Genomic DNA, 27,888 nt, shown 5'->3' on the forward strand with positions numbered 1-27,888 from the left:
CAGGGTGAGGCAGAGCTGTACAGGGTGAGGCAGAGCTGTACAGGGTGAGGCAGAGCTGTACAAGATGAGACAGAGCTGTACAGGGTGAGGCAGAGCTGTACAGGTGAGGCAGGGCTGTACAGGATGAGAGAGCTGTACAGGTGAGGCAGAGCTGTACAGGTGAGGCAGAGCTGTACAGGGTGAGGCAGAGCTGTACAGGGTGAGGCAGAGCTGTACAGGGTGAGGCAGAGCTGTACAGGGTGAGGCAGAGCTGTACAGGGTGAGACTGAGCTGTACAAGATGAGACAGAGCTGTACAGGGTGAGGCAGAGCTGTACAGGTGAGGCAGGGCTGTACAGGATGAGAGAGCTGTACAGGTGAGGCAGGGCTGTACAGGTGAGGCAGGGCTGTACAGGGTGAGGCAGGGCTATACAGGATGAGGCAGAGCTGTACAGGTGAGGCAGAGCTGTATAGGTGAGGCAGGGCTGTACAGGTGAGGCAGGGCTGTACAGGTGAGGCAGGGCTGTCCAGGATGAGACAGAGCTGTCCAGGATGAGACAGAGCTGTCCAGGATGAGACAGAGCTGTACAGGTGAGGCAGAGCTGTACAGGTGAGGCAGAGCTGTACAGGTGAGGCAGGGCTGTACAGGTGAGGCAGGGCTGTACAGATGAGCTTTACAGGTGAGACTAATTTCCAGGTAAAATAGCACTATGGAGATAATTTAGATGCATACAGACGAGATGCAATTGGACGGGTGAGAGAGTTCCAAAATGAAAACGATAATATTTGAGCACTGTTAATAGACTGGGGATAATGAAGCTTCAATTAATTATATCATCAGAGATTTATGAGGAAGTAACAAGCAAGGTGGAGAAAGGGGAGCCTGTAGATGTAGTGTACTTGGATTTCCAAAAAGCTTTTGATGAATTGCCGCATCAAAGTGTAATATACAAGGTGAGATTATATGGTGCATGAGGTGAACTATTAGCATGGTGGAGTGCCACAGAGAACAGTGCTAGAACCTCAATATTTATAATCTACCTCAGTGATGTGGGTGGAGGGAGTGAATATTTGTAGCTGAATTTGGTGATAACACCAAGATAGGCTGGGAAGTAAGTTGTCAAGAGGAGGTAGAGGGGCTGGAAATGGATAGAGACAGTGAGTGGGCAGAAATCTGGCAGATGGAGAATAATGTGAGTGAATGTGAACGTGTCTACTTTGGCAGGAAAGAGAGAAAAGCAGAGTACTAATTCAATGGAGAGAGGTTGCAGAACTCTGAGGTACAGAGGAATCTGGGAATCCAAGTGCATGAATGTTAGAAAGTCAGTATGCAAGTACAGCAAATTAGGAAGGCAAATCGTAAGAACTGGGAGCCAGAGGCCATTCAGCCCCTGAAGCCTGCTCTACCATTCAAAATGATCATGGCTGATCTCATCTCAGCCTCAACAGCGGTGGCACAGTGGAATAAAACTGCTGTCTCACAGTGACACAGTGACACAGTGGGTTAACACTGCTGTCTCACAGCGACACAGTGACACAGTGGGTTAACACTGCTGTCTCACAGTGACACAGTGACACAGTGGGTTAACACTGCTGTCTCACAGTGACACGGAGACACAGTGGGTTAACACTGCTGTCTCACAGCGACACGGTGACACAGGGGGTTAACACTGCTGTCTCACAGTGACACGGTGACACAGTGGGTTAACACTGCTGTCTCACAGTGACATGGTGACACAGGGGGTTAACACTGCTGTCTCACAGTGACACGGTGACACAGTGGGTTAATACTGCTGTCTCACAGTGACACGGTGACACAGTGGGTTAACGCTGCTGTCTCACAGTGACACGGTGACACAGTGGGTTAACGCTGCTGCCTCACAGTGACACGGTGACACAGTGGGTTAACACTGCTGTCTCACAGCAACGCAGTGACACAGTGGGTTAAAACTGCTGTCTCACAGCGACACAGTGACACAGTGGATTAAAACTGCTGTCTCACAGCGACACAGTGACACAGTGGATTAAAACCGCTGTCTCACAGCGACACAGTGGGTTAACACTGCTGTCTCACAGAGACACAGTGACACAGTGGGTTAACACTGCTGTCTCACAGAGACACAGTGACACAGTGGGTTAACACTGCTGTCTCACAGTGACACGGTGACACAGTGGGTTAACACTGCTGTCTCACAGCGACACGGTGACACAGTGAGTTAACACTGCTGCCTCACAGTGACACGGTGACACAGTGGGTTAACACTGCTGCCTCACAGTGACATGGTGACACAGTGGGTTAACACTGCTGCCTCACAGTGACATGGTGACACAGTGGGTTAACACTGCTGTCTCACAGAGACACAGTGACACAGTGGGTTAACACTGCTGTCTCACAGCGACACGGTGACACAGTGGGTTAACACTGCTGTCTCACAGAGACACAGTGACACAGTGGGTTAACACTGCTGCCTCACAGTGACATGGTGACACAGTGGGTTAACACTGCTGCCTCACAGTGACACGGTGACACAGTGGGTTAACACTGCTGCCTCACAGTGACATGGTGACACAGTGGGTTAACACTGCTGTCTCACAGTGACACAGTGGGTTAACACTGCTGTCTCACAGCCACACGGTGACACAGTGGGTTAACACTGCTGTCTCACAGTGACACAGTGGGTTAACACTGCTGTCTCTCAGCGACACGGTGGCGCCGTGGGTTAACACTGCTGTCTCACAGTGGGTTAACACTGCTGTCTCACAGCGACACAGTGACACAGTGGGTTAACACTGCTGTCTCACAGTGACATAGTGGGTTAACACTGCTGTCTCACAGAGACACGGTGGCGCCGTGGGTTAACACTGCTGTGTCGCAGTGACACGTTGACACAGTGGGTTAACACTGCTGTCTCGCAGCGACACGGTGGCACAGTGGGTTAACACTGCTGTCTCACAGAGACACGGTGGCACCGTGGGTTAACACTGCTGCCTCACGGTGACACAGTGAGTTAACACTGATGCCTCACAGCGACACGGTGGCACAGTGGGTTAACACTGCTGCCTCACGGTGACACAGTGAGTTAACACTGCTGCCTCACAGCGACACGGTGGCACAGTGGGTTAACACTGCTGTCTCACAGCGACACGGTGACACAGTGGGTTAACACTGCTGTCTCACGGCGACACGGTGACACAGTGGGTTAACACTGCTGTCTCACAGCGACACGGTGATACAGTGGGCTAAAACTGCTGTCTCACAGTGACACGGTGACACAGTGGGTTTGCTATGACTAACACTACATTCTGCACTCTCTCCTTTCCTTCTCTATGAATGGTATGCTGTGTCTTTATAGTGTAAGAAACAATACTTTTCGCTGTACGCTAATACATGTGACAATAATAAATCAAATCAAAATCAAAAACCTTTAGCAACTGCAGCCTGAAGCTCTGGATTCCCTCCTATATAATCCCTACAGTGCAGAATGAGGCCATTCAGCCCATCAAGTCTACACTGACCACAATCCAACCCAGGCCCTATCCCCTGGCAAGCCTGTCTGACAGTAAGGTAGTTTCGCATGGCCAATCCACCAAACCCTCACATCTCTGGACCTCCATCTCTCTGCTGCTCAACCACTTCTCCTGGTCTGAGATTCACCTGAAGACCTTTGATCAGGATTCTGGTGAATGAACCGATTGATTTGCTATCAGATCTGTTTGCAGAATGCTGCTGGAAAACACTTGAAGCTTGTGTTGAAATACATGTTAGCATTGATAATATAGCAATGATTATCCATCCTGCTGATATTTTACAGATGTGGACGAGTGTGATGATTTTGCAAACGGTGGTTGTGAGCAGGTGTGTAACAACACTCCGGGGAGTTTCACCTGTAGCTGCTACAGAGGATTCGAGTCGCGGACTGATGACAGGACCAAGTGCCAGCGTGAGTGAAGTACCTGAATTCCTGGGCCAGAGGGACAGAGAGAGAGTTCAAAGCTGGAGCAGGGCGAGACCCACACGGATTGCAGGCCAGGAACAGTGTATACACAGAGGCAGGATCCCAGAGATGTAACTGGGTCCTCTCTCTTGGTGTTGGGTATTTTCTGTTCCATTCTCATTGTACATTCTAAACGTACACAAGAGATGCATAAAGTCAACATGTATGTCTCACTAAGGTCAGTGTAGAGGGATCTTTACTCTGTATCTAACCCTGTGCTGTACCTGTCCTGGGAGTGTTTGATGGGGGGGACAGTGTAGAGGGAGCTTTACTCTGTATCTAACCCCGTGCTGTACCTGTCCTGGGAGTGTTTGATGGGGGACAGTGTAGAGGGAGCTTTACTCTGTATCTAACCCTGTGCTGTACCTGTCCTGGGAGTGTTTGATGGGGGGACAGTGTAGAGGGAGCTTTACTGTGTATCTAACCCCGTGCTGTACCTGTCCTGGGAGTGTTTGATGGGGGACAGTGTAGAGGGAGCTTTACTCTGTATCTAACCCTGTGCTGTACCTGTCCTGGGAGTGTTTGATGGGGGTACAGTGTAGAGGGAGCTTTACTGTGTATCTAACCCCGTGCTGTACCTGTCCTGGGAGTGTTTGATGGGGGACAGTGTAGAGGGAGCTTTACTCTGTATCTAACCCCGTGCTGTACCTGACCTGGGAGTGTTTGATGGGGACAGTGTAGAGGGAGCTTTACTCTGTATCTAACCCCATGCTGTACCTGTCCTGGGAGTGTTTGATGGGGACAGTGTAGAGGGAGCTTTACTGTGTATCTAACCCCGTGCTGTACCTGTCCTGGGAGTGTTTGATGGGGGACAGTGTAGAGGGAGCTTTATTCTGTATCTAACCCTGTGCTGTACCTGTCCTGGGAGTGTTTGATGGGGGACAGTGTAGAGGGAGCTTTACTCTCTATCTAACCCCATGCTGTACCTGTCCTGGGAGTGTTTGATGGGGGGACAGTGTAGAGGGAGCTTTACTCTGTATCTAACCCCGTGCTGTACCTGTCCTGGGAGTGTTTGATGGGGGACAGTGTAGAGGGAGCTTTACTCTGTATCTAACCCCGTGCTGTACCTGTCCTGGGAGTGTTTGATGGGGGTACAGTGTAGAGGGAGCTTTACTGTGTATCTAACCCCGTGCTGTACCTGTCCTGGGAGTGTTTGATGGGGGACAGTGTAGAGGGAGCTTTACTCTGTATCTAACCCCGTGCTGTACCTGACCTGGGAGTGTTTGATGGGGACAGTGTAGAGGGAGCTTTACTCTGTATCTAACCCCATGCTGTACCTGTCCTGGGAGTGTTTGATGGGGACAGTGTAGAGGGAGCTTTACTGTGTATCTAACCCCGTGCTGTACCTGTCCTGGGAGTGTTTGATGGGGGACAGTGTAGAGGGAGCTTTATTCTGTATCTAACCCCGTGCTGTACCTGTCCTGGGAGTGTTTGATGGGGGACAGTGTAGAGGGAGCTTTACTCTGTATCTAACCCCATGCTGTACCTGTCCTGGGAGTGTTTGATGGGGACAGTGTAGAGGGAGCTTTACTGTGTATCTAACCCCGTGCTGTACCTGTCCTGGGAGTGTTTGATGGGGACAGTGTAGAGGGAGCTTTATTCTGTATCTAACCCCGTGCTGTACCTGTCGTGGGAGTGTTTGATGGGGACAGTGTAGAGGGAGCTTTACTCTGTATTTTACAGGTAAGGTAAAGTTGTCATAGTCCCAGAAGAGTATTGGTTGGTGTCCCCGACTTGAGGGGGAGATTTGACTGGTGGTGATTTAATCTGAGTATCAGGCGAGGGGCAGGTTGAGAAGGCAGGGCCTTCAGCTGGTACAGGAATTGAACTGATGGTGTTGGGGTCGCTCTGCATCATGAATCAGCTGGTCTGAGCTAAACCAACTCCCATTTTACAGGTGTATACAATTTCTAACAGAAACACGTGTCTTTGTTCCCACTGCTCAATATCTCTGCTCTCTCGTAAACTTGTGTTTTTGATGCTAACATTGTGTGCTGTGTAGTGGATTGAGTTCCATCTCTCTCTTTCATTCCACCAGCGGTTTGTAACCCTGCGTGTCTGAATTCTGGGCTGTGTGTGGCTCCTGATACCTGTGACTGCCCCGCTGGGTACCCTGGGCCAGGCTGTTCCGGTACGTGTCTGAAAGCTTCCTCTGTATGCCTGAGGATATGTGTAACTGCAAACAGGAATATCCTCAGAAATGAGGAACACGTGGAGAGATTGGAGCAAGCGGAGTCTGGCTTAGCCAGCTGCTGGCAGGAAAGTCAGCAGATTGCAGTCCCTCCTCTGTAAACTCTCCGTTCTGTCGAGGAGTATTTGTCTTGCAGACTCTTGCCCACATTGCTGGAGGACAGGTGGATTGTGTTGAAGCAACAAGCAAGCTGCTGAATACAGCAGGTTATTAAATCAGCTACCAGACCAGAATCACAGCAAGAAACCATTTCACCTCGTCGCCAGTGTCATAGAACATAGAACATTACAGCGCAGAACAGGCCCTTCGGCCCACGATGTTGCGCCGACCAGTTAAAAAACAATGACCCTCTAACCTAAACCAATCCCTTCTTGTCCATAAACCTATCCACGGATCTCTTAAACGCCCCCAAACTAGGCGCATCTACAACTGCAGCAGGCAGGGCATTCCAGTCCCTCACCACCCTCTGGGTAAAGAACCTACCCCTGACATCCGTCCTATAACTACCACCCCTTAATTTAAAGCCATGCCCCCTCGTGCTAGCTTTCTCCATCCGAGGAAAAAGGCTATCACTATCCACCCTATCTAAACCTCTAATCATCTTATATGTTTCAATAAGATCCCCTCTTAGCTGCCTTCTTTCTAACGAAAACAACCCCAAATCCCTCAGTCTCTCCTCATAGGAGAGTGTCCCTCACTCTCTCCCCATAAACCAGGATCAATCCCAAACTAATCTCACTGCCCCACTCCCCATAAACCGGGATCAGTCCCAAACTAATCCCACTGCCCCGCTCTCTCCCCGTAAACCGGGATCAATCCCAAACTAATCCCACTGCCCCGCTCTCTCCCCATAAACCGGGATCAATCCCAAACTAATCCCACTGCCCAGCTCTCTCCCCATAAACCGGGATCAATCCCAAACTAATCCCACTGCCTCGCTCTCTCCCCATAGCCCCGTATCAATCCCCAAACTAATCCCACTGCCCCGCTCTCTCCCCATAGCCCTGTATCAATCCCCAAATTAATCCCACTGCCCCGCTCTCTCCCCATAGCCCTGTATCAATCCCCAAACTAATCCCACTGTCCCACTCTCTCCCCATAGCCCTGTATCAATCCCAAACTAATCCCACTGCCCCACTCTCTCCGCATCGCACTGTATCAATCCCCAAACTAATCCCACTGCCCCGCTCTCTCCCCATAGCCCTGTATCAATCCCCAAACTAATCCCACTGCCCCGCTCTCTCCCCATAGCCCTGTATCAATCCCTAAACTAATCCCACTACCCCGCTCTCTCCCCATAGCCCTGTATCAATCCCCAAACTAATCCCACTGCCCCACTCTCTCCCCATAGCCCTGTATCAATCCCCAAACTAATCCCACTGCCCCACTCTCTCCCCATAGCCCTGTGTCAATCCCCAAACTAATCCCACTGCCCCACTCTCTCCCCATAGCCCTGTATCAATCCCCAAACTAATCCCACTGCCCCACTCTCTCCCCATAGCCCTGTGTCAATCCCCAAACTAATCCCACTGCCCCACTCTCTCCCCATAGCCCTGTATCAATTTCTGTATCTTGCCACTTTTTGTGTAGAGATTTGTCTCAGTTTCAGATGTCTTCAGGTTTCTGTGAATTTCCCATCACATAGCACCACCTTGAATTGATAGCTGCTTGGAAAGGACCATTCACCAAGGAAAGAACTGTTCGCCATTCACCAAGACACCTAGACTGTTACCTACCTGAGTCACACTGCCCTAACCGTTATCTACCTGAGACACACTGCCCTAACCGTTATCTACCTGAGACACGCTGCCCTAACCGTTATCTACCTGAGACACACTGCCCTAACCGTTATTTACCTGAGACACACTGCCCTAACCGTTATCTACCTGAGACACACTGCCCTAACCGTTATCTACCTGAGACACACTGCCCTAACCGTTATCTACCTGAGACACACTGCCCTAACCGTTATCTACCTGAGACACGCTGCCCTAACCGTTATTTACCTGAGACACACTGCCCTAACCGTTATCTACCTGAGACACACTGCCCAAACCGTTATCTACCTGAGACACACTGCCCTAACCGTTATCTACCTGAGACACACTGCCCTAACCGTTATCTACCTGAGACACACTGCCCTAACCGTTATTTACCTGAGACACACTGCCCTAACCGTTATCTACCTGAGACACACTGCCCAAACCGTTATCTACCTGAGACACACTGCCCTAACCGTTATCTACCTGAGACACACTGCCCAAACCGTTATCTACCTGAGACACACTGCCCTAACCGTTATCTACCTGAGACACACTGCCCTAACCGTTATCTACCTGAGACACACTGCCCTAACCGTTATCTACCTGAGACACACTGCCCTAACCGTTATCTACCTGAGACACACTGCCCTAACCGTTATCTACCTGAGACACACTGCCCTAACCGTTATTTACCTGAGACACACTGCCCTAACCGTTATCTACCTGAGACACACTGCCCAAACCGTTATCTACCTGAGACACACTGCCCTAACCGTTATCTACCTGAGACACACTGCCCTAACCGTTATCTACCTGAGACACACTGCCCTAACCGTTATTTACCTGAGACACACTGCCCTAACCGTTATCTACCTGAGACACACTGCCCAAACCGTTATCTACCTGAGACACACTGCCCTAACCGTTATCTACCTGAGACACAATGCCCTAATCGCTATCTACCTGAGACACACTGCCCTAACCGTTATCTACCTGAGACACACTGCCCTAACCGTTATCTACCTGAGACACACTGCCCTAATCGCTATCTACCTGAGACACACTGCCCTAACCGTTATCTACCTGAGACACACTGCCCTAATCGTTATCTACCTGAGACTCACTGCCCTAACCGTTATCGACCTGAGTCACACTGTCCAAACCGTTATCTACCTGAGACACACTGCCCTAATCGCTATCTACCTGAGACTCACTGCCCTAACCGTTATCTACCTGAGACACACTGCCCTAATCGCTATCTACCTGAGACACACTGCCCTAACCGTTATCTACCTGAGACACACTGCCCTAATCGCTATCTACCTGAGACACACTGCCCTAACCGTTATCTACCTGAGACACACTGCCCTAATCGTTATCTACCTGAGACTCACTGCCCTAACCGTTATCGACCTGAGTCACACTGTCCAAACCGTTATCTACCTGAGACACACTGCCCTAATCGCTATCTACCTGAGACTCACTGCCCTAACCGTTATCTACCTGAGACACACTGCCCTAACCGTTATCTACCTGAGACACACTGCCCTAATCGCTATCTACCTGAGTCACACTGCCCTAACCGTTATCTACCTGAGACACACTGCCCAAACCGTTATCTACCTGAGTCACACTGCCCTAATCGTTATCTACCTGAGACACACTGCCCTAACCGTTATCTACCTGAGACACACTGCCCTAACCGTTATCTACCTGAGACACACTGCCCTAACCGTTATCTACCTGAGACACACTGCCCTATCCGTTATCTACCTGAGTCACACTGCCCTAACCGTTATCTACCTGAGTCACACTGCCCTATCCGTTATCTACCTGAGTCACACTGCCCTAACCGTTATCTACCTGAGACACACTGCCCTATCCGTTATCTACCTGAGTCACACTGCCCTAATCGCTATCTACCTGAGACACACTGCCCTAACCGTTATCTACCTGAGACACACTGCCCTAACCGTTATCTACCTGAGACACACTGCCCAAACCGTTATCTACCTGAGTCACACTGCCCTAACCGTTATCTACCTGAGACACACTGCCCTAATCGCTATCTACCTGAGACACACTGCCCTAACCGTTATCTACCTGAGTCACACTGCCCTAACCGTTATCTACCTGAGACACACTGCCCTAATCGCTATCTACCTGAGACACACTGCCCTAACCGTTATCTACCTGAGACACACTGCCCTAATCGCTATCTACCTGAGACACACTGCCCTAACCGTTATCTACCTGAGTCACACTGCCCTAACCGTTATCTACCTGAGACACACTGCCCTAATCGCTATCTACCTGAGACACACTGCCCTAACCGTTATCTACCTGAGACACACTGCCCTAACCGTTATCTACCTGAGACACACTGCCCAAACCGTTATCTACCTGAGTCACACTGCCCTAACCGTTATCTACCTGAGACACACTGCCCTAACCGTTATCTACCTGAGACACACTGCCCTAACCGTTATCTACCTGAGACACACTGCCCTAACCGTTATCTACCTGAGTCACACTGCCCTAACCGTTATCTACCTGAGACACACTGCCCTAACCGTTATCTACCTGAGTCACACTGCCCTAACCGTTACCTACCTGAGACACACTGCCCTAACCGTTATTTACCTGAGACACACTGCCCTAACCGTTATCTACCTGAGACACACTGCCCTAACCGTTATCTACCTGAGTCACACTGCCCTAACCGTTATCTACCTGAGTCACACTGCCCTAACTGTTACCTACCTGAGACACACTGCCCTAACCGTTATCTACCTGAGACACACTGCCCTAACCGTTATCTACCTGAGACACACTGCCCTAACCGTTATCTACCTGAGACACACTGCCCTAACCGTTATCTACCTGAGACACACTGCCCTAACCGTTATCTACCTGAGTCACACTGCCCTAACCGTTATCTACCTGAGACACACTGCCCTAACCGTTATTTACCTGAGTCACACTGCCCTAACCGTTATCTACCTGAGTCACACTGCCCTAACCGTTATCTACCTGAGACACACTGCCCTATCCGTTATCTACCTGAGTCACACTGCCCTAACCGTTATCTACCTGAGACACACTGGCCTAACCGTTATCTACCTGAGACACACTGCCCTAACCGTTATCTACCTGAGACACACTGCCCTAACCGTTATCTACCTGAGTCACACTGGCCTAACCGTTATCTACCTGAGACACACTGCCCTAACCGTTATCTACCTGAGACACACTGCCCTAACCGTTATCTACCTGAGTCACACTGCCCTAACCGTTATCTACCTGATACACACTGCCCTAACCGTTATCTACCTGAGACACACTGCCCTAACCGTTATCTACCTGAGACACACTGCCCTAACCGTTATCTACCTGAGACACACTGCCCTAACCGTTATCTACCTGAGACACACTGCCCTAACCGTTATCTACCTGAGACACACTGCCCTAACCGTTATCTACCTGTGTCACACTGCCCTAACCGTTATCTACCTGAGACACACTGCCCTAACCGTTATCTACCTGAGACACACTGCCCTAACCGTTATCTACCTGAGACACACTGCCCTAACCGTTATCTACCTGAGACACACTGCCCTAACCGTTATCTACCTGAGACACACTGCCCTAACCGTTATCTACCTGAGACACACTGCCCTAACCGTTATCGACCTGAGACACACTGCCCTAACCGTTATCTACCTGAGACACACTGCCCTAACCGTTATCGACCTGAGACACACTGCCCTAACCGTTATCTACCTGAGTCACACTGCCCTAACCGTTATCTACCTGAGACACACTGCCCTAACCGTTATCTACCTGAGACACACTGCCCTAACCGTTATCTACCTGAGACACACTGCCCTAACCGTTATCTACCTGAGACACACTGCCCTAACCGTTATCTACCTGAGACACACTGCCCTAACCGTTATCTACCTGAGACACACTGCCCAAACCGTTATCTACCTGTGTCACACTGCCCTAACCGTTATCTACCTGAGACACACTGCCCTAACCGTTATCTACCTGAGACACACTGCCCTAACCGTTATCTACCTGAGACACACTGCCCAAACCGTTATCTACCTGTGTCACACTGCCCTAACCGTTATCTACCTGAGACACACTGCCCTAACCGTTATCTACCTGAGACACACTGCCCTAACCGTTATCTACCTGAGACACACTGCCCAAACCGTTATCTACCTGAGTCACACTGCCCTAACCATTATCTGCCTGAGTTACACTGCCCTAACCGTTATCTACCTGAGACACACAGCCCTAACCGTTATCTACCTGAGACACACTGCCCTAACCGTTATCTACCTGAGACACACAGCCCTAACCGTTATCTACCTGAGTCACACTGCCCTAACCGTTATCTACCTTAGTCACACTGCCCTAACCGTTATCTACCTGAGACACACTGCCCTAACCGTTATCTACCTGAGTCACACTGCCCTAACCGTTATTTACCTGAGACACACTGCCCTAACCGTTATCTACCTGAGTCACACTGCCCTATCCGTTATCTACCTGAGTCACACTGCCCTAACCGTTATCTACCTGAGTCACACTGCCCTAACCGTTATCTACCTGAGACACACTGCCCTAACCGTTATCTACCTGAGTCACACTGCCCTAACCGTTATCTACCTGAGACACACTGCCCTAACCGTTATCTACCTGAGACACACTGCCCTAACCGTTATCTACCTGAGACACACTGCCCTAACCGTTATCTACCTGAGTCACACTGCCCTAACCGTTATCTTCCAAGTCAATCCTCTCAAGTCTGGAATCAATGTAGTGAATCTCCTACGAAATGCCAAATGTTAGATTTGTTTGTGGGGGAGCACTTTGGAGATAGTGACCACAATTCGGTGTGCTTCATTATTGCAATGGAGAGGGATAGGGTCAGACGACAGGGCAAGGTTTATAATTGGGGCAGGGGTAATTCTGATGCGATTAGGCAGGAATTAGGGAGCATAAAATGGGAACAGAATCTGTCAGGTATGGGCACAAATGAAAAGTGGAGCTTTTCCAAGGAACAAATACTGCGTGTCCTTGATAGGTATGTCCCTGTCAGGCAGGGAGGAAATGGCCGAGTGAGGGAACCATGGTTCACAAAGGAGGTTGAATGTCTTGTTAAGAGGAAAAAGGAAGCAGATGTAAGGATGAGAAAACAAGGTTTAGTTGGGCTGCTTGAGGGTTACAAGATAACAAGGAATGAGTTAAAGAAAGGACTTAGGAGAGCTAGGAGGGGGCATGTGAAGTCTTTGGCGGGTCGGATCAAGGAAAACCCCAAGGCTTTTTACTCTTATCTGAGAAATAAAAGAATGACCAGGGTGAGGTTAGGGCCAGTCAAGGATAGTAGTGGCAACTTGTACATGGAGTCAGAACAGATAGGTGAGGAGTTGAATGAATTAGTCACTGATCACCAACCAGAAAACACCAGAAAACATTATCTACCATAGTTACACTGCTGTAAAACATTATCTACCGTAGTTACACTGCCGTAAAGCATTATCTACCGTAGTTACACTGCCATAAAGCATTATCTACCGTAGTTACACTGCCGTAAAGCATTATCTACCATAGTTACGCTGCCGTAAAACATTATCTATCATAGTTACACTGTCGTAAAGCATTATCTACCGTTGTTACACTGCCGTAAAGCATTATCTATCATAGTTAGACTGTCATAAAGCATTATCTATAACAGTTACACTGCCGTAAAGCGTTGCCTATCATAGTTACACTGTCGTAAAGTATTATGAACTGTGGCCACACTGCTGTAAAGTAGACTGTCACCCCTGCGGTGAAGATTTGGCCATAGCGTTAGGGACACTGTGTGAGAATCTGGACAGGTTGCAGTTTCTTTTCAATGTCCGACTCCTTGGAAGTATTGTGTTGAGCCTAACTTCAGCCCTTTCTCTGTCTCTCTGCAGCAATGTGTTCCCCGCCATGCTCTCATGGGGGGACCTGTATGCGTTCCAACACTTGTGTGTGTTCCCAGGGCTGGACTGGAATTGGCTGTCAGACAGGTGAGTGAAACTGTGAATTTCAACCTTGGAGCCTCGCACAGGCTGACACTCCGATCAGACATCTCCTCAACACCCTCCCGCTATCATCAGAGCTCCAGCCTCCATGATAATGGCCCGGTGACCTGCTCCTCTCATCTTGTCCGATCTTTTAAATAGTGCCGTGGGATCTTTCCAAACCCTGAGAACTCACATTGGCCCAAGCTGGAGTAGCCCAACTGAAAGACAACCCCTCCGTTAGTGTGTTAGACCAAAGGTACAGGCCATTCGGCCCATTGAGGCTGCTGCACCATTCAATGAGATTATTGCTGATCTGATTGTGGTCTGAACTCCGCATTCCTGTCTGAGCTGTGTAACCCGTCACTCCCATGTCAATTACAAACCTGAACCTGTTTCCTCGTTCCTATGCACCCATGCACCCATTCCAGTGCAATCACACCCTTCCAGTAATGTGGATTCCAGAACTGCACACGATACTCTAGCTGTGGCCAAACCAATGCTTCATATCGTTCCAGCAGAGTCTCCCTGCTCGTAAACTCTATGCCTCATCTTGGAAAGACAAGTAAGCCCTCTTAACCATTTTATCCACCTGTCCTGCCATCTAAGGACTGGTGTACATACACATCAAGGTCCCTCTGACCCTCCGGGGTTCCCAGGATCCAATTTTCCAAATTTCTTTGGATCCCGTGGGCTCTTACCTTCGCTGTCAGTTTCCCATGTGGGACCTTGTCCAAAGCCTTGCTGAAATCCAAGTAGATTACATCAAATGCATTGCCCTCATTTACACACCTGGTCACCTCTTCACAGCATTCAGTCAAGTTGGTTAGACATGACCTCTCCTTAACAAGTCCATGCTGACTGATCCTCATTAACCCCTACCTCTATTCAAATGCAGATTAATGCTGTTTCTCAGAGTTGCTTCCAATAGTTTCCCCCCTTCTGAGGTTAGACTGACTGGCTCATAGTTTTCTGCTTTATTCTTTGCTCCCTTTGTGAATAATGGTACCAACTGAATGAATCTTCTCTAAACTTCCTCCACTGTCAGTCCTTCCCTTCTTAAGTAAGGAGATCAAAACTGACCAAAGCTCAATTAGTTTAAAGTTATAAAGTTTATTTATTTGTGTCACAAGTAAGACTTACATTAACACTGCAATAAAGTTACTGTGAAAATCCCCTAGTCGCCACACTCCGGCACCTGTTCGGGTTACACTGAGGGAGAATTTAGCACGGCCAATGTACTTGTGGATTAGATTAATGGCTTTGATGAAGGGACTGAAGTAACCTGTGGGGAGGATACAAAGAGTCTGCAGGGGGATATAGACAGGTTACGTTTGGGCAATGGAATATAATGTGGGAAAACGTGAGGTTGTTTACTTTGGCAGGAAGAATAAAAAAGCAGAATATTATTTAAATGGCGTGTCTTTGAGTCATAGATGTTTACAGCATGGAAACAGGCCCTTCAGCCCAGCTTGTCCATGCTGGCTTTTTATTAACCCCTAAGCTACAAGTTTCAGTTACAAGTGGTGTGCCTCAGGAATCTGTTTTGGGGCCACTGCTGTTTGTCATTTTTATAAATGACCTGGATGAGGGTGTAGAAGGATGGATTAGTAAATTTGCTGACGACACCAAAGTCAGAGGAGTTGTAGACAGTGAGGATGGATGTTACAGTTTGCAGAGGGACATAGATAAGCTGCAGAGCTGGGCTGAGAGATGGCAGATGGAGTTTAATACGGAAAAGTGTGAGGTGATTCACTTTGGTAAGAGTAACAGGAGTACAGAATATAGGGCTAATGGAAGGACTCTCGGTCGTGTTGACGAGCAGAGAGATCTCGGGGTACATGTGCAAAGCTCCCTGAAAGTTGGCACCCAGGTTGATGAGGTTGTTAAGAAGGCGTATGGTGTGTTAGCTTTTATTGGTAGAGGGATTGAATTTCGGAGCCGTGAGGTCATGTTACAACTGTACAAAACTCTGGTGTGGCTGCACTTGGAGTATTGCGTACAGTTCTGGTTGCCGCATTATAAGAAAGATGTGGAGGCATTGGAAAGGGTGCAGAGGAGGTTTACCAGGATGTTGCCTGGTATGGTGGGAAGGTCTTCTGAGGAAAGGCTGAGGGACTTGAGGTTATTTTCATTGGAGAGAAGAAGGTTACGAGGTGACCTAATTGATCAGATCAAGATGATCAAAGGATTGGATAGGGTGGACAGTGAGAGCCTTTTACCTCGGATGGTGATGGCTAACACGAGGGGACATAGCTTTAAATTAAGGGGTGGTAATTATAGGACGGATGTCAGAGGTAGGTTCTTTCCTCAGAGGGTAGTAAGGGCGTGGAATGCCCTGCCTGCAGCAGTTGTGGACTCGCCAACTTTAAGGGCGTTCAAATGGTCAGTGGATAGGCGTATGGATAACATTGGAATAGTTTAGGTTAGAGGGTCATTAGATTGGTTCCACTGGTCGGTGCAACATCGAGGGCCGAAGGGCCTGTACTGCGCTGGAATGTCCTATGTTCTATGTTCTAATCCTAATTGCCCACATTTGGCCCATATCCCTCTATACCCATCGTACCCATATAACTGTCCAAATGCTTTTTAAAAGACAGAATTGTACCTGCCTCTACTACTACCTCTGGCAGCTTGTTCCAGACACTCACCACCTTTTGTATGAAAAAGTTGCTCCTCTGGTCTCTTTTGTATCTCTCCCCTCTCACCTTAAACCTGTACCCTCTGGTTTTAGACTTCCCTACCTTTGGAAAAAGATGTTGACCTTATCTATGTCCCTCATTATTTCATAGACCACTATAAGATCATCCCCCAGCCTCCTACGCTCTGCAAAATGCTACAGTATAGATGGATTTGGGTCCCTAGTACCTGAATCATTAAATGCAAGTACAGCAAGGCGAATGGGATGTTGGTGTTTTTTGCAAGGAGGACTGCTGCAAACCAGTGTCTTTTACAAGTTCAACTTAATATTCAGGCCAGTATTTGTAACTCACCCTGAATTGAACTGAGTGGCTTGCTCAGCCATTTAAGAATAAAGAGTGATGTGTACATAGAACATAGAACATTACAGCACAGAACAGGCCCTTCGGCCCACGATGTTGCGCCGACCAGTTAAAAAACAATGACCCTCTAACCTAAACCAATCCCTTTCCATCCATAAACCTATCCATGCATCTCTTAAACGCCCCCAAACTAGGCGCATTTACAACTGCAGCAGGCAGGGCATTCCAATCCCTCACCACCCTCTGGGTAAAGAACCTACCCCTGACATCCGTCCTATAACTACCCCCCCTTAATTTAAAGCCATGCCCCCTCGTGCTAGCTTTCTCCATCCGAGGAAAAAGGCTATCACTGTCCACCCTATCTAAACCTCTAATCATCTTATATGTTTCTATAAGATCCCCTCTTAGCTGCCTTCTTTCCAGCGAAAACAACCCCAAATCCCTCAGTCTCTCCTCATAGGACCTCCCCTCCATACCAGGCAACATCCTGGTAAACCTCCTCTGCACCCTCTCCAAAGCCTCCACATCCTTCCTGTAATGTGGGGACCAGAACTACACACAGTACTCCAAGTGCGGCCGCACCAGAGTTGTGTACAGTTGCAACATGACGCTGCGACTCCTAAATTCAATCCCCCTACCAATAAACGCCAAGACACCGTATGCCTTCTTAACAACCTTATCTACTTGATTCCCAACTTTCAGGGATCTATGTACACATACACCTAGATCCCTCTGTTCATCCACACTATTCAAAGTCCTCCCGTTAGCCCTATACTTGACACATCTGTTATTCCTACCAAAGTGAATTACCTCACACTTCTCTGCATTAAACTCCATCCGCCACCTCTCGGCCCAGCTCTGCAACCTGTCCAAGTCTTCCTGCAAACTATGACACCCTTCCTCACAATCTACCACACCTCCGACTTTGGTGTCATCAGCAAATTTACTAATCCACCCAACTATACCCTCATCCAGATCATTTATAAAAATTACAAACAGCAGTGGCCCCAAAACAGATCCCTGAGGCACACCACTCGTAACTGGACTCCATGACGAATATTTACCATCAACCACCACCCTCTGTCTCCTATCTGCTAGCCAATTCCTGATCCAATTACCTAGATTACCCCCAATCCCATACATCTGCATTTTCTGCAGAAGCCTTCCATGGTGAACGCCTTAACGCCTTACTAAAGTCCATATATACCACGTCAACTGCCTTACCCCCATCCACCTCTTTGGTCACTTTCTCAAAAAACTCAATAAGGTTAGTAAGGCACGACCTACCCTCCAGAAAACCATGCTGACTATCTCCAATCAATTCATTACTCTCCAAATAACTATAAATCCTATCCCTAATAATTTTTTCTAAAACCTTGCCCACAACAGAAGTAAGACTCACCGGTCTATTATTCCCGGGGAAGTCTCTGTTCCCCTTCTTAAACAATGGGACAACATTCGCTAACCTCCAATCTTCCGGTACTATACCTGAGACCAACGACGACCTGAAGATCAGAGCCAGAGGCTCTGCAATCACCTCTCTTGCCTCCCAGAGAATCCAAGGGTAAATCCCGTCCGGACCAGGGGACTTTTCAAACCCTCAAGAATATCCAGCACATCCCCCTTATCAACTGCAATACTGTCCAGTTTACACCCCTGTAACCCAGTGTTCTCCTCAGCTACATTTATGTCCCCCTGTGTGAACACCGAAGAGAAATGTTGGTTCAATGCCTCTCCAATCTCTTCCGGTTCCACACACAACTTCCCTCTGCTGTCTGTAACTGGCCCTAATCTTGCCCTAACCAACCTTCTATTCTTAACATACCTATAGAACGCCTTAGGATTCTCCTTAATCCTATCAGCCGAAGTCTTCTCATGTCCTCTTTTAGCCCTTCTTAACTCACTCTTCAACTCCCTCCTAGCCAATCTAAAGCTTTCTAGTGCACTACCTGAGCCCTCAAGTCTCATCCGAACATAAGCCTCCTTTTTCCTTTTAACCAACGAATCAACTTTTTTAGTGCACCACGGTTCCCTAGCTCGACCAATTCCTCCTTGCCTGACAGGGACATACATATCACGGACTCGCAGTAGCTGCTCCTTGAAAAAACTCCACATTTCGGACGTTCCCAGTCCCTGTAATCTCCTAGTCCAACCTATGCTTCCTAATTCTCTCTTAATAGCCTCATAATTACCCTTCCCCCAGCTAAAACCACTGACCCGAGGTTCATGCCTATCCCTTTCCATCACTAATAGAACATAGAACATAGAACATTACAGCGCAGAACAGGCCCTTCGGCCCACGATGTTGCGCCGACCAGTTACAAAAACAATGACCCACTAGCCTATACCAATCCCTTTTCGTCCATAAACCTATCCAGAGATCTCTTAAACGCCCCCAAACTAGACGCATCTACAACTGCAGCAGGCAGGGCATTCCAATCCCTCACCACCCGCTGGGTAAAGAACCTACCCCTGACATCCGTCCTGTAGCTACCCCCCCTTAATTTAAAGTCATGCCCCCTCGTGCTAGCTTTCTCCATCCGAGGAAAAAGGCTATCACTATCCACCCTATCTAAACCCCTAATCATCTTATATGTTTCAATAAGATCCCCTCTTAGCCGCCTTCTTCCCAACGAAAACAACCCTAGATCCCTCAGTCTCTCCTCATAGGACCTCCCCACCATACCAGGCAACATCCTAGTAAACCTCCTCTGCACCCTCTCCAACGCCTCCACATCCTTCTTGTAATGCGGGGACCAGAACTGCACACAGTACTCCAAGTGCGGCCGCACTAGAGTAGTGTACAGTTGCAACATTACACTGCGACTCCTAAATTCAATCCCCCTACCAATAAACGCCAAGACACCGTACGCCTTCTTGACAACCTTATCTACTTGATTCCCAACTTTCAGGGATCTATGTACACACACACCTAGATCCCTCTGTTCATCCACACTATTCAAAGTCCTCCCGTTAGCCCTATACTCGACACATCTGTTGCTCCTACCAAAGTGAATTACCTCACACTTCTCCGCATTAAATTCCATCCGCCACCTCTCGGCCCAGCTCTGCAACCTATCTAAGTCTCCCTGCAGACTATGACACCCTTCCTCACAATCTACCACACCTCCAACTTTGGTGTCATCAGCAAATTTACTAATCCACCCAACTATACCCTCATCCAGATCATTAATAAAAATTACAAACAACAGTGGCCCCAAAACAGATCCCTGAGGCACACCACTCGTAACTGCACTCCATGATGAATATTTACCATCCACCACCACCCTCTGTCTCCTATCTGATAGCCAATTCCTGATCCAACTTCCTAGATTACCCACAATCCCATACATTTTCTGCAGAAGCCTACCATGGTGCTAAGGTGAATGTAACCGAATTGTGGTGACTATCACCGAAATGCACACCAACTTCCAAGTCTAGCACCTGGTCTGGCTCATTTCCCAGCACCAATCCAATATAGCCTCACCTCTAGTTGGCCTATCTACATACTGAGTCAAAAAACCTTCCTGCACGCTTTGTACAAAAACTGACCCCTCTAACGAGCTAGAGCTATAGCAATTCCAATCAATATTAGTAAAGTTAAAGCCCCCCATAACAATTACCCTATTACTTTCACTCCTAACCAGGATCGTCTCCGCAATCCTTTCCTCAACCTCTCTAGAACTTTTAGGAGGCCTATAAAAGACTCCCAACAGGGTGACCTCTCCTCTCCTATTTCTAATCTCCGCCCATACTACCTCAACAGACAAGTCCTCATCAAACTTCCTCTCTGACACTGTGATACAGTCCTTGACCAATAATGCTACCCCACCCGCCCTTCTACCTTCTTCTCTACTCCGACTAAAGCATTTGAACCCCGGGACCTGCAACAACCATTCCTGCCCCTGCTCTATCCATGTCTCTGAAATGGCCACAACATCAAAGTCCCAGGTACTGATCCACGCTGCAAGTTCATCCACTTTACTGCGAATACTCCTCGCATTAAAGTATACGCATTTCAAACCCTGCTCCAAACCCTGCCATCCTTAGCCAAACTGGCTAAGGATGGCAGATTTCCTTCTCATGACACTGGTTTCATGGTCACCATTAGATTTGTAATTCCAGATGTTTATTGGATTTTCTGTTGTGGGATTTGAACCTGGGTCCTCAGAGCATTATCCTGGCTCTCTGCATCACTAGTCCAGCAACAATACCACTACGCCAAGCCTCTCTTGAATAAAGCCTAGGAAACTTGCTGCTTTCGTAATAGCTCTTTCATCCTGTCCTGCCAAAGATTTATGCATCCGTACAGCCAGGCCCATCAGCTCCTGCAGACTGTTTAGTCACATTTCTCTGCATCAAAATATCAGAAGCTGTTATTAATCCCTGATATTCTCTCTATTTCTTTGCTTGACAGCTCTCTGTGACTTGCCCTGTGCCAATGGAGGGAAATGTATTGCACCCAACGCCTGCCAGTGTCCGTCTGATTACACAGGACAGCAGTGTCTCACAGGTACCTGCACAAGTTTCTTTTATTCTTTCACAGGCTGGAGGTGTCACTGGTTAGACCAGCATTTATTACCCATCCCTAATTGCCCCCTCAGAAGGTGCTGGGGAGCTGCCTTCACGCCCATCCCTAATTGCCCCTTCAGAAGGTGCTGCTGAGCTGCCTTCACTGTCCATCCCTAATTGCCCCTTCAGAAGGTGCTGCTGAGCTGCCTTCTTGAGCCGCTGCAGTCCCTGAGGTGTAGGTACACCCACAGTGCTGTTGGGGAGGGAGTTCCAGGATTCTGACCCAGTGACAGTGAAGGAACGGCCGATATATTTCCAAATCAGGATAGTGAGTGACTCGGAGGGGAATCTCCTGGTGGTGGTTTTGTCTTTGTCCTTCTCAATGGTGGAGATTGAGGATTTGCCTCCAACCAGTGGAGAGTTTCCCCGCTGACTCCAGTTTTGTCACTTCTCCTTGTTGCTTCTCTCGATCGAATGCAGCCTTGATGTCAAGAGCTGACACTCATACCTCACCTCTGGATTTTAGCTCTTTAGTCCCTTTTTTATTCCTTCACAGGATGTGAGCAGCACTGACCATCGTTCAAGGTTTTTGAGTCCAGGGCATCCGGATAGGCCAGACTTACTGTCACACTCAGTCAGGGCCCTGCTTATCATAAAACAATATCACTTTTTGTATCTCCTCTCCATTAGTGTTGTGAGCACAAAGAAGTAACACGTGCAGGAAGTGAACTGGATGCTGCCTCCCCCACTTGTGTCACAGGGCTCAGGTTTCTCAAAAAGAGGCATGATGGCTTTTCCTTACAGTCTAACAAACCGTAATGATGTGGTGTTACTCTGTCACACTCTGTAGTGAACAGTAATAATGTGGTCTTACTCTGTCACATCCTGTAGTGAACAGTAATGATGTGGTGTTACTCTGTCACACTCTGTAGTGAACAGTAATAATGTGGTGTTACTCTGTCACACTCTGTAGTGAACAGTAATAATGTGTTACTCTGTCACATTCTGTCGTGAACAGTAATAGTGTGGTGTTATTCTGTCACATTCTGTGGTGAACAGTAATAATGTGGTGTTACTCTGTCACACTCTGTAGTGAACAGTAATAATGTGGTGTTACTCTGTCACATTCTGCAGTGAACAGTAATAATGTGGTGTTACTCTGTCACACTCTGTAGTGAACAGTAATAATGTGGTGTTACTCTGTCACATTCTGTAGTGAACAGTAATAATGTGGTGTTACTCTGTCACATTCTGTAGTGAACAGTAATAATGTGGTGTTACTCTGTCACATTCTGTCGTGAACAGTAATAGTGTGGTGTTATTCTGTCACATTCTGTGGTGAACAGTAATGATGTGGTCTTACTCTGTCACATCCTGTAGTGAACAGTAATGATGTGGTGTTACTCTGTCACACTCTGTAGTGAACAGTAATAATGTGGTGTTACTCTGTCACACTCTGTAGTGAACAGTAATAATGTGGTCTTACTCTGTCACATCCTGTAGTGAACAGTAATAATGTGGTGTTACTCTGTCACACTCTGTAGTGAACAGTAATAGTGTGGTCTTACTCTGTCACACTCTGGTGAACAGTAATAACGCGGTGTTAATCTATTACAGCTATGTGCACCCCACCCTGTCTAAACAAAGGAAAGTGCATCGACGTCAACAAGTGCTTCTGTCCTAGAGGCTGGCTGGGCGCTCGCTGCCAGATTGGTAAATAACTAATAAGATTATCTTCTTGCACAATTACTGTGGCCAAAATAGTGTCTGCGCTGGGTGCACAAGTCTGTGAAATAAATAATACGTATCTCACAGAATGGGTCTGACACAAAGGCCAACAAAAAATCGCCAAGCAGTGTATAAGAGCAGCAAAAAGAGATATTGAAAGGAATCTTGTAGGGATCTACATAGAACATAGAACATTACAGCACAGAACAGGCCCTTCGGCCCACGATGTTGCGCCGACCAGTTAAAAAACAATGACCCTCTAACCTAAACCAAACCCTTTCCATCCATAAACCTATCCATGGATCCCTTAAACGCCCCCAAACTAGGCGCATTTACAACTGCAGCAGGCAGGGCATTCCAATCCCTCACCACCCTCTGGGTAAAGAACCTACCCCTGACATCCGTCCTATAACTACCCCCCCTTAATTTAAAGCTATGCCCCCTCGTGCTAGCTGAGAAGAAGAGATTCTGTTGTTTGAGAAAGAGGCAGTGAGTTGTTAAAAGCACTTTTGTCCCACTGAAGATGGAGGGTGGGATTGTCACAAATGGCCCTGGGGAAATGGCAGACTTGCTGAATGACTGTTGTGCTCCAGTATTCACAGTGGAAAAGGAGGATATATTGGAAATCCAAAGGAAACTAATCAAGGATCTGGGACAGGATCTAAGTAGAATTAATGAATCCTCAATAATGGGGAAATGAATGGAACTGAAGAGTGACCAATCCCCAGGACCTGATATTATCCATCCATACGTGTTAAAGGAGGGAAGGGAATACATTGCCTGTGTCCTCACTATAATCTTTCGAGTTGCTGGGATTTGGAAGTCATATTCCTGGATTGGAATTTGCCTCATGTTATTTCGTTCTTTAAGAATGATGACAGAGGAAACCAGGGATCTACAGACCAGTCTGTGGTGGGGAAATTGTCGGAGACATTAAACAAAGATTGGGTAACTGATCACCTTGGGAAATTCCAGTTATTCAGGAAGAGACAGCATGGATTCATGAGGGGTAGGTCATACCTGACAAAACTCATAGAATTCTTTCAGGAAGTGAGAAGGTGTGTGGACAGAGGTAAAACGATGGGTGTTGTTTATATGGACTTTGATAAAGTCCCACACAAGAGACTGTTAGCTCAGGTGGAAGCCCATGGAATTGAAGGTAGATTGCTGACGGTGGAACTGAGCCACGACAGATCAGCCATGATCTTATTGAATGGCGGGGCAGGCTCGAAGGGCTAGATGGCCTACTCCTGCTCCTATTTCTTATGTTCTTATGTTCTTATAACAGGAAACAGAATGTTATAATGATGGGTAAGAACTCAAATTGGAGATGTGACTAATGGTATCACACAGGGACCAGTCTTGGGGCCTCAATTATTTACAATATTCATTAACAACTTAGATAATCGCAAAGAAAGTGAAATATCTGTGGATGACACAAAATTGGGCAGCACTGTAGGTAGAGTTGTGGCCAACATAAAACTACAAGAGAACATTGATAGATTGGGTGAATGGGCCAAGCTGTAACAGAGAGAAATGGAGAGAGAGAGAGAAAAAATAGGCCGGAAGAAACAACTGGTGAGGAAGGAGAGTGACACAGGAAAACACAGCAAAACCTTTACAGGAAAACACAGCAAAACCTTTACAGGAAAACACAGCAAAATCTTCACAGGAAAACACAGCAAAATCTTCACAGGAAAACACAGCAAAACCTTCACAGGAAAACACAGCAAAATCTTCACAGGAAAACACAGCAAAACCTTCACAGGAAAACACAGCAAAACCTTCACAGGAAAACACAGCAAAATCTTCACAGGAAAACACAGCAAAATCTTCACAGGAAAACACAGCAAAACCTTCACAGGAAAACACAGCAAAATCTTCACAGGAAAACACAGCAAAATCTTCACAGGAAAACACAGCAAAATCTTTACAGGAAAACACAGCAAAACCTTCACAGGAAAACACAGCAAAATCTTTACAGGAAAACACAGCAAAACCTTCATAGGAAAACACAGCAAAATCTTTACAGGAAAACACAGCAAAATCTTCACAGGAAAACACAGCAAAATCTTCACAGGAAAACACAGCAAAACCTTTACAGGAAAACACAACAAAATCTTTACAGGAAAACACAGCAGAACCTTTACAGGGCTGAGTGATTTGCCAGAGAGGGAGTGACACGAGGGAATGTTTTGGAGATTCTGGAAGGGGGGTGCTCCCTGATCGGAGGGGCTGTCTGAAGGGGCAGTGGAAGCTCTCATTAACTTTTCAAATGGCAATTGAAATAGAAAATCTGTGGGAAGCATTCAGGGGAGTTGGGCGGTAGAATTGGATAGTTACATAGAAGATAGGAGCAGGAGGAGGCCATTCGGCCCTTCAAGCCTGCTCCCCCATCCATTACGATCATGGCTGATCACCCAACTCAATAGCCTCATCCTACTTTCTCCCCATAACCTTTGATCCCATTCACCCCCAGTGCTATATCCAGCTGCCTCTTGAATACATTCAATGTTTTGGCATCAACTACTTCCTGTGGGAATGAACTCCACAGACTCACCACTCTCTGGGTGAAGAAATGTCTCCTCACCTCCGTCCTAAACAGTCCACCCTGAATCCTCAGGTTGTGGGTTAGTAGAGGCATGAAGGGCAGAATGTTGTGTGTCATTTTGTGAGACTATAGAGGGAGAGTGTGAATGGACAGAACGAGGAGAAAGGAAAATAGAGGGATGGACCCTCAGAGGGTTTGAAGTCACATTGTACTAACCTTCTGACAGTGCGGCACTACCTCAGCACTGACCCTCTGACAGTGCGGCACTCCCTCAGCACTGACCCTCTGACAGTGCGGCACTCCCTCAGCACTGACCTTCTGACAGTGCGGCACTACCTCAGCACTGACCCTCTGACAGTGCGGCACTCCCTCAGCACTGACCCTCTGACAGTGCGGCACTCCCTCAGTACTGACCCTCTGACAGTGCGGCACTCCCTCAGCACTGACCCTCTGACAGTGCGGCACTCCCTCAGCACTAACCCTCTGACAGTGCGGCACTCCCTCAGTACTGACCCTCTGACGGTGCGGCACTCCCTCAGTACTGACCCTCTGACAGTGCGGCACTCCCTCAGCACTGACCCTCTGACAGGGCGGCGCTCCCTCAGCACTGACCCTCTGACAGTGCGGCACTCCCTCAGCACTGACCCTCTGACAGTGCGGCGCTCCCTCAGCACTGACCCTCTGACAGCGCGGCACTCCCTCAGCACTGACCCTCTGACAGTGCGGCACTCCCTCAGCACTGACCCTCTGACAGTGCGGCACTCCCTCAGCACTGACCCTCTGACAGTGCGGCACTCCCTCAGCACTGACCCTCTGACAGCGCGGCACTCCCTCAGCACTGACCCTCTGACAGTGCGGCACTCCCTCAGTACTGACCCTCTGACAGTGCGGCACTCCCTCAGCACTGACCCTCTGACAGTGCGGCACTCCCTCAGCATTGACCCTCTGACAGGTTGTCACGGAGATTTGTTATTGTATTTTTTATTTCTGGTCTTTGTGTGATTCTGCAGAGCCGATTGTCTGTAATCCAAAGTGCAAGAATGGAGGCACTTGTGTTGGGTTCAATATCTGCAAATGTCGCAGTCACTTCACGGGAAGGAGCTGCCAAACAGGTGGGTAATCCCTCCGCACCCATACAGTGCCACCTCTCAATGCTGGATTCTTCTTCCATGGTGTGTGGAATCACTGCGCCAGCATCTATTACCCATGCTTAATTGCCCCTTGAACTGTGTGTCACTCGACCATTTCAGAGGGCAGTTGAGAGTTAACCACATTGTTGTGGCTCTGGAATCACATGTGGCCAGACCAGGTAAGAATGCCCGATTTCCTTCTCTGAAGGATGTTTGTGAACCTGATGGGTTTTTACAACAATAGATTTGTGGTCACCATTGATGAGGTTAGGGCCCAGACTTTATCACAATGTAGAGTCTCTCCGGTGTGGCAATAATAATGGAAGTGACTGACGATCTGAGGCTATCCCTGAAATTAACACTTCCCATTGGGCTGACAACAGGGAAGGGCAACTTCCAATCATGGAATTTCTATAACCGGCCGCCTAAATCATCAGCTGCCTCACCCAAGTGGTCACTTTGATCAAAAACAAAGTGTAGCCATTCAGCCAGGTAAACCCTGCTCTGAACTTTATGGATTTGTTTGGATAGCCAGAGGTAGCCCTTTGGATATGGTTCTGGAACATCTTAGATGGGCATTTGGTGCCCTTTAAGGTTAGTCAGCTGCCATTTGCTATTATTAAAAGTAGGCATAAATGTGCGTTTAAAAAAAAGCCTAAACTCCTGACTCTTGTCAAGAGCAGGAAGGAAGGAGTGTGCATATTATACAGACCCACACCTTCACAGATTATACCATTAATTTAAAAGTTTGATACTTTACTGCGTTAAGAACACAACTGAAGATAAACACCAATTTATTCCAAATCCCTGATAGGAAACTTGAAACATAAGAACATAAGAAATAGGAGCAGGAGTAGGCCATCCAGCCCTTCGAGCCTGCCCCGCCATTCAATAAGATCATGGCTGATCTGTCGTGGCTCAGTTCCACATTCCCGCCCTCTCCCCATAACCCTTAATCCCCTCTCCTATC

The 27,888-nt window shown here is 47.9% G+C and overlaps 1 protein-coding gene across 2 annotated transcripts in view; it reads left to right on the top strand.

The window, feature by feature from the left end:
* Positions 1-27,888, top strand: part of LOC145359533 (uncharacterized) — a 129,248-nt gene that overhangs the window by 64,994 nt on the left and 36,366 nt on the right. For both annotated transcript variants that reach the window (XM_080214168.1, XM_080214178.1), the window contains exons 11-16: positions 3,791-3,919; positions 6,012-6,104; positions 13,906-14,001; positions 21,415-21,510; positions 23,127-23,222; positions 26,799-26,900. In XM_080214168.1, the coding sequence (XP_080070294.1) occupies positions 3,791-3,919; positions 6,012-6,104; positions 13,906-14,001; positions 21,415-21,510; positions 23,127-23,222; positions 26,799-26,900 (612 nt within the window). The remainder of the gene's footprint in view (positions 1-3,790; positions 3,920-6,011; positions 6,105-13,905; positions 14,002-21,414; positions 21,511-23,126; positions 23,223-26,798; positions 26,901-27,888) is intronic.

Source organism: Carcharhinus amblyrhynchos, chromosome 2, assembly GCF_965287045.1.
Source record: "Carcharhinus amblyrhynchos chromosome 2, sCarAmb.v2.hapA, whole genome shotgun sequence".
NCBI lineage: Eukaryota > Metazoa > Chordata > Chondrichthyes > Carcharhiniformes > Carcharhinidae > Carcharhinus > Carcharhinus amblyrhynchos.